General features: G+C 39.9%; 1 protein-coding gene across 1 annotated transcript in view; it reads right to left on the bottom strand.

The window, feature by feature from the left end:
- The window catches only part of LOC113811167 (uncharacterized), a 21,692-nt gene that overhangs the window by 2,237 nt on the left and 11,955 nt on the right, over nucleotides 1–7,500 (bottom strand). Inside the window, exons 9-31 of the mRNA XM_070118155.1 lie at nucleotides 7,438–7,500; nucleotides 7,001–7,181; nucleotides 6,745–6,884; nucleotides 6,532–6,652; nucleotides 6,269–6,400; nucleotides 5,503–5,674; nucleotides 5,322–5,409; nucleotides 4,877–5,057; nucleotides 4,621–4,760; nucleotides 4,408–4,528; nucleotides 4,146–4,277; nucleotides 3,390–3,561; nucleotides 3,209–3,296; nucleotides 2,678–2,858; nucleotides 2,422–2,561; nucleotides 2,206–2,326; nucleotides 1,943–2,074; nucleotides 1,180–1,351; nucleotides 999–1,086; nucleotides 644–824; nucleotides 388–527; nucleotides 172–292; nucleotides 1–40 (exon numbers count right to left, since the gene is read on the bottom strand). The exon at nucleotides 1–40 is cut by the window's left edge and continues 92 nt beyond it; the exon at nucleotides 7,438–7,500 is cut by the window's right edge and continues 25 nt beyond it. Coding sequence (XP_069974256.1) covers nucleotides 1–40; nucleotides 172–292; nucleotides 388–527; nucleotides 644–824; nucleotides 999–1,086; nucleotides 1,180–1,351; nucleotides 1,943–2,074; nucleotides 2,206–2,326; nucleotides 2,422–2,561; nucleotides 2,678–2,858; nucleotides 3,209–3,296; nucleotides 3,390–3,561; nucleotides 4,146–4,277; nucleotides 4,408–4,528; nucleotides 4,621–4,760; nucleotides 4,877–5,057; nucleotides 5,322–5,409; nucleotides 5,503–5,674; nucleotides 6,269–6,400; nucleotides 6,532–6,652; nucleotides 6,745–6,884; nucleotides 7,001–7,181; nucleotides 7,438–7,500 — 3,047 coding nt within the window. The remainder of the gene's footprint in view (nucleotides 41–171; nucleotides 293–387; nucleotides 528–643; nucleotides 825–998; nucleotides 1,087–1,179; nucleotides 1,352–1,942; nucleotides 2,075–2,205; nucleotides 2,327–2,421; nucleotides 2,562–2,677; nucleotides 2,859–3,208; nucleotides 3,297–3,389; nucleotides 3,562–4,145; nucleotides 4,278–4,407; nucleotides 4,529–4,620; nucleotides 4,761–4,876; nucleotides 5,058–5,321; nucleotides 5,410–5,502; nucleotides 5,675–6,268; nucleotides 6,401–6,531; nucleotides 6,653–6,744; nucleotides 6,885–7,000; nucleotides 7,182–7,437) is intronic.

Here is a 7,500-nt window from a genome sequence, read left to right as displayed (position 1 = left end):
CACAAACCAGTTGTTGATTCAGAAATCCAGCTCAAATATCCTGATAGAAAAGATGAAAACATCAGAAGGTATTCTTAACTATAGCAATGTTCCTTGAAATGTTTCATATACTTCTATATTGGTTATTTCACACTATCCACTTGTGAAGTGATAATAAGGTAGGCAGATTACGTGTAACTCGGGCGTAGACTCCAGGCTTATTAGGTTGAGCACAGCCGTAACCCCACGACACAACTCCCACCAGTTTCCACTTGCCGTTTTCTTCTACTATCATCGGACCGCCAGAATCACCCTACTCAATAAAAACATGAAAAAGGAGTAAACAAACACACTTCTTAATAAGTAATGTCAGATGTAATGAATTATGAGGAATAGGTGAAGGTTTACCTGGCACGAATCTTTGCCTCCCTCAGGGATGCCAGCGCAGATCATATTGGCAGTTATCTGTCCACTATACTTGGTATCACAAACTGCGTTTGTCATGGTCGGTACAGTCACTTCGAAGAGCACGGCAGATGTGGATCCTCCTATTAAACAAAGCATTAACAGAGTTCAACACCTTGTGTTTGTATGTAAACATACGTGTACACAGCATGTCCCATACTCGTAGAGGTTTACATTCTCACAGGTTCCTGCTACTCACCCTGCTGTTGAGCTCCCCATCCTGTGATTGTTGCGTCAACATCAGCGTACATTTCACCGGCTGTTGGAAGGCACACAGGAGCAATGCGGTTGTCATCTGGAAACTCTATTGGATCAGCAAGTTTGAGAAGAGCTATGTCGTTGTCAAGAGTATTACTGTCATAGCCAGGATGAACCTTGATCTGTAGAAGAGATTGTTATATATATATATATATATATATATATATATATATATATATATATATATATATATATATATACTTGTTTAATTAATGTGTTTTGCATGTAGGTAATTTTCAGCAGTGTTAAAAAGCTGAAATACTAGTGATAAGAACAGGAAAAATCCTTCAAATTACCTCAGCAATGTTAGATGCCATAGCTGCGGCATCACTTGTGATGTACAAATTGTGGTCTCCATACAACACCCAGTCTGAGTTGGACATGCTACAACAAAAGGAAATGATAAGTTTATTCAAGTATTTGATGTGATCTTGTTCAAGTATTTAGGCAGTGAAAGATGCAATGAAAAGCACATACCCCACAGCGCAGTGGGCAGCGGTGACGACCCATTCATCAGAAATGATAGCTCCGCCACAGAAGTGGTACAGTCCAGCACCGTTCACCAGGGACACCATCCACGGGTATTCATTCACTTCCGTCTCAACTCCGCCCACGATACGGGTGGCTCGGTTCACAAGCCCACAATCGGCTGTGGATATGGGATGGAATCACAATTGAATGGTGAATCTACATGTGAATGTGATTCAACATTTACGTCTGTGTGGAATTTTAACCTGTCACTTAAGACATGGTCACACTGTCACCCGATTTTTGCCCAGTTGCTTGAAATTGCAACCTGTGGTTGCCACACCCTAATTTTCGTCATTGCCACTCTTCTTCTTGATCTTTTGTTTTCTCTAATTATGTGAACCAAAAGTTCTGGAATTAAAGTTCTGCAACCTATCAGAAACCAAAAACTTGTTGCGAATTTTGGATATATACTTGGAGCACTCACAGACCGCATATATCCGCCAAGGAAATAGGGTTACTGATACAATAAAAAGGTTCACACTTGAAGAACTACATTAGTTCACTCTGTAGTTAATGTGACATGTTAGCGTCAGGTCAATGTGGCTGCCGACATGGCAGATATAGGGTAGCAGGGTGACCAAGGCTCAACTCGCTTTTATGGTAGATTCTCTTTAGAATGTAACACACAGGAAATAGGTCTTGGCTTTACTACTATTCCTACTATTGCCCCACAAAGTGGCATCTCAAAGCATCCTTAAATGCTACATACGGCAGTCGGATGGAGGTGATGTCGGTGCAGGCGTTGGAGGAGGTGGAGGCGGCGGCGTAGGAGGTGGTGCGGGCGTTGTGTTGTCAGTGGAGCACAAACCAGTTGTTGATTCAGAAATCCAGTTCAAATATCCTGATAGAAAAGATGAAAACATCAGAAGGTTTTCTTAACTATAGCAATGTTCCTTGAAATGTTTCATATATTTCTATATTGGTTATTTCACACTTTCTACTTGTGAAGTGATAATAAGGTAGGCAGATTACGTGTAACTCGGGCGTAGACTCCAGGCTTATTAGGTTGAGCACAGCCGTAACCCCACGACACAACTCCCACCAGTTTCCACTTGCCGTTTTCTTCTACTATCATCGGACCGCCAGAATCACCCTACTCAATAAAAACATGAAAAAGGAGTAAACAAACACACTTCTTAATAAGTAATGTCAGATGTAATGAATTATGAGGAATAGGTGAGGGTTTACCTGGCACGAATCTTTGCCTCCCTCAGGGATGCCAGCGCAGATCATATTGGCAGTTATCTGTCCACTATACTTGGTATCACAAACTGCGTTTGTCATGGTCGGTACAGTCACTTCGAAGAGCACGGCAGATGTGGATCCTCCTATTAAACAAAGCATTAACAGAGTTCAACACCTTGTGTTTGTATGTAAACATACGTGTACACAGCATGTCCCATACTCGTAGAGGTTTACATTCTCACAGGTTCCTGCTACTCACCCTGCTGTTGAGCTCCCCATCCTGTGATTGTTGCGTCAACATCAGCGTACATTTCACCGGCTGTTGGAAGGCACACAGGAGCAATGCGGTTGTCATCTGGAAACTCTATTGGATCAGCAAGTTTGAGAAGAGCTATGTCGTTGTCAAGAGTATTACTGTCATAGCCAGGATGAACCTTGATCTGTAGAAGATATTGTTATATATATATATATATATATATATATATATATATATATATATATATATATATATATATATATATATACATACACACACACACACACACACACACACACACACACACATATATATATATATATATATATATATATATATATATATATATATATATATACACACTTATATATATATATATATATATATATATATATATATATATATATATATATATATATATATATATATATATATATACTTGTTTAATTAACGTGTTTTGCATGTAGGTAATTTTCAGCAGTGTTAAAAAGCTGAAATACTAGTGATAAGAACAGGAAAAATCCTTCAAATTACCTCAGCAATGTTAGATGCCATAGCTGCGGCATCACTTGTGATGTACAAATTGTGGTCTCCATACAACACCCAGTCTGAGTTGGACATGCTACAACAAAAGGAAATGATAAGTTTATTCAAGTATTTGATGAGATCTTGTTCAAGTATTTAGGCAGTGAAAGATGCAGTGAAAAGCACGTACCCCACAGCGCAGTGGGCAGCGGTGACGACCCATTCATCAGAAATGATAGCTCCGCCACAGAAGTGGTACAGTCCAGCACCGTTCACCAGGGACACCATCCACGGGTATTCATTCACTTCCGTCTCAACTCCGCCCACGATACGGGTGGCTCGGTTCACAAGCCCACAATCGGCTGTGGATATGGGATGGAATCACAATTGAATGGTGAATCTACATGTGAATGGGATTCAACATTTACGTCTGTGTGGAATTTTAATCTGTCACTTAAAACATGGTCCCCCGATGTTTGCCCTGTTGCTTGAAATTGCAACCTGTGGTTGCCACACCCTAATTTTCGTCATTGCCACTCTTCTTCTTGATCTTCTGTTTTCTCGAATTATGGGAACCAAAAGTTGCTGGAATTAAAGTTCTGCAACCAATCAGAAACCAAAAACTTGTTGCGAATTTTGGATATATACTTGGAGCACTCAGAGACCGCATATATCCACCAAGGAAATAGGGTTACTGATACAATAAAAAGGTTCACACTTGAAGAACTACATTAGTTCACTCTGTAGTTAGTGTGACATGTTAGTGTCAGGTCAATGTGGCTGCCGACATGGCAGATATAGGGTAGCAGGGTGACCAAGGCTCAACTCGCTTTTATGGTAGATTCTCTTTAGAATGTAACACACAGGAAATAGGTCTTGACTTTACTACTATTCCTACTATTGCCCCACAAAGTGGCATCTCAAAGCATCCTTAAATGCTACATACGGCAGTCGGATGGAGGTGATGTCGGTGGAGGCGTTGGAGGAGGTGGAGGCGGCGGCGTAGGAGGTGGTGCGGGCGTTGTGTTGTCAGTGGAGCACAAACCAGTTGTTGATTCAGAAATCCAGCTCAAATATCCTGATAGAAAAGATGAAACATCAGAAGGTATTCTTAACTATAGCAATGTTCCTTGAAATGTTTCATATATTTCTATATTGGTTATTTCACACTATCCACTTGTGAAGTGATAATAAGGTAGGCAGATTACGTGTAACTCGGGCGTAGACTCCAGGCTTATTAGGTTGAGCACAGCCGTAACCCCACGACACAACTCCCACCAGTTTCCACTTGCCGTTTTCTTCTACTATCATCGGACCGCCAGAATCACCCTACTCAATAAAAACATGAAAAAGGAGTAAACAAACACACTTAATAAGTAATGTCAGATGTAATGAATTATGAGGAATAGGTGAGGGTTTACCTGGCATGAATCTTTGCCTCCCTCAGGGATGCCAGCGCAGATCATATTGGCAGTTATCTGTCCACTATACTTGGTATCACAAACTGCGTTTGTCATGGTCGGTACAGTCACTTCGAAGAGCACGGCAGATGTGGATCCTCCTATTAAACAAAGCATTAACAGAGTTCAACACCTTGTGTTTGTATGTAAACATACGTGTACACAGCATGTCCCATACTCGTAGAGGTTTACATTCTCACAGGTTCCTGCTACTCACCCTGCTGTTGAGCTCCCCATCCTGTGATTGTTGCGTCAACATCAGCGTACATTTCACCGGCTGTTGGAAGGCACACAGGAGCAATGCGGTTGTCATCTGGAAACTCTATTGGATCAGCAAGTTTGAGAAGAGCTATGTCGTTGTCAAGAGTATTACTGTCATAGCCAGGATGAACCTTGATCTGTAGAAGAGATTGTTATATATATATATATATATATATATATATATATATATATATATATATATATATATATATATATATATATATATATATATACTTACATATATATATATATATATATATATATATATATATATATATATATATATATATATATATATATATATACTTGTTTAATTAACGTGTTTTGCATGTAGGTAATTTTCAGCAGTGTTAAAAAGCTGAAATACTAGTGATAAGAACAGGAAAAATCCTTCAAATTACCTCAGCAATGTTAGATGCCATAGCTGCAGCATCACTTGTGATGTACAAATTGTGGTCTCCATACAACACCCAGTCTGAGTTGGACATGCTACAACAAAAGGAAATGATAAGTTTATTCAAGTATTTGATGTGATCTTGTTCAAGTATTTAGGCAGTGAAAGATGCAGTGAAAAGCACGTACCCCACAGCGCAGTGGGCAGCGGTGACGACCCATTCATCAGAAATGATAGCTCCGCCACAGAAGTGGTACAGTTCAGCACCGTTCACCAGGGACACCATCCACGGGTATTCATTCACTTCCGTCTCAACTCCGCCCACGATACGGGTGGCTCGGTTCACAAGCCCACAATCGGCTGTGGATATGGGATGGAATCACAATTGAATGGTGAATCTACATGTGAATGGGATTCAACATTTACGTCTATGTGTGGAATTTTAACCTGTCACTTAAGACATGGTCACACTGTCACCCAATGTTTGCCCAGTTGCTTGAAATTGCAACCTGTGGTTGCCACACCCTAATTTTCGTCATTGCTACTCTTCTTCTTGATATATTGTTTTCTCGAATTATGGGAACCAAATGTTGCTGGAATTAAAGTTCTGCAACCTATCAGAAACCAAAAACTTGTTGCGAATTTTGGATATATACTTGGAGCACTCAGAGACCGCATATATCCGCCAAGGAAATAGGGTTACTGATACAATAAAAAGGTTCACACTTGAAGAACTACATTAGTTCACTCTGTAGTTAGTGTGACATGTTAGCGTCATGTCAATGTGGCTGCCGACATGGCAGATATAGGGTAGCAGGGTGACCAAGGCTCAACTCGCTTTTATGGTAGATTCTCTTTAGAATGTAACACACAGGAAATAGGTCTTGACTTTACTACTATTCCTACTATTGCCCCACAAAGTGGCATCTCAAAGCATCCTTAAATGCTACATACGGCAGTCGGATGGAGGTGATGTCAGTGCAGGCGTTGGAGGAGGTGGAGGCGGCGGCGTAGGAGGTGGTGCGGGCGTTGTGTTGTCAGTGGAGCACAAACCAGTTGTTGATTCAGAAATCCAGCTCAAATATCCTGATAGAAAAGATGAAAACATCAGAAGGTATTCTTAACTATAGCAATGTTCCTTGAAATGTTTCATATATTTCTATATTGGTTATTTCACACTATCCACTTGTGAAGTGATAATAAGGTAGGCAGATTACGTGTAACTCGGGCGTAGACTCCAGGCTTATTAGGTTGAGCACAGCCGTAACCCCACGACACAACTCCCACCAGTTTCCACTTGCCGTTTTCTTCTACTATCATCGGACCGCCAGAATCACCCTACTCAATAAAAACATGAAAAAGGAGTAAACAAACACACTTAATAAGTAATGTCAGATGTAATGAATTATGAGGAATAGGTGAGGGTTTACCTGGCATGAATCTTTGCCTCCCTCAGGGATGCCAGCGCAGATCATATTGGCAGTTATCTGTCCACTATACTTGGTATCACAAACTGCGTTTGTCATGGTCGGTACAGTCACTTCGAAGAGCACGGCAGATGTGGATCCTCCTATTAAACAAAGCATTAACAGAGTTCAACACCTTGTGTTTGTATGTAAACATACGTGTACACAGCATGTCCCATACTCGTAGAGGTTTACATTCTCACAGGTTCCTGCTACTCACCCTGCTGTTGAGCTCCCCATCCTGTGATTGTTGCGTCAACATCAGCGTACATTTCACCGGCTGTTGGAAGGCACACAGGAGCAATGCGGTTGTCATCTGGAAACTCTATTGGATCAGCAAGTTTGAGAAGAGCTATGTCGTTGTCAAGAGTATTACTGTCATAGCCAGGATGAACCTTGATCTGTAGAAGAGATTGTTATATATATATATATATATATATATATATATATATATATATATATATATATATATATATATATATATATATATATATATATATATATATATATATATATATATATATATATATATATATATATATATATATATATATATATATACTTGTTTAATTAACGTGTTTTGCATGTAGGTAATTTTCAGCAGTGTTAAAAAGCTGAAATACTAGTGATAAGAACAGGAAAAATCCTTCAAATTACCTCAGCAATGTTAGATGCCATAGCTGCGGCATCACTTGTGATGTACAAATTGTGGTCTCCATA

This window comes from Penaeus vannamei, chromosome 41 (assembly GCF_042767895.1).
Source record: "Penaeus vannamei isolate JL-2024 chromosome 41, ASM4276789v1, whole genome shotgun sequence".
Lineage (NCBI taxonomy): Eukaryota > Metazoa > Arthropoda > Malacostraca > Decapoda > Penaeidae > Penaeus > Penaeus vannamei.
This window is presented reverse-complemented; position numbering and strand designations above follow the sequence as displayed.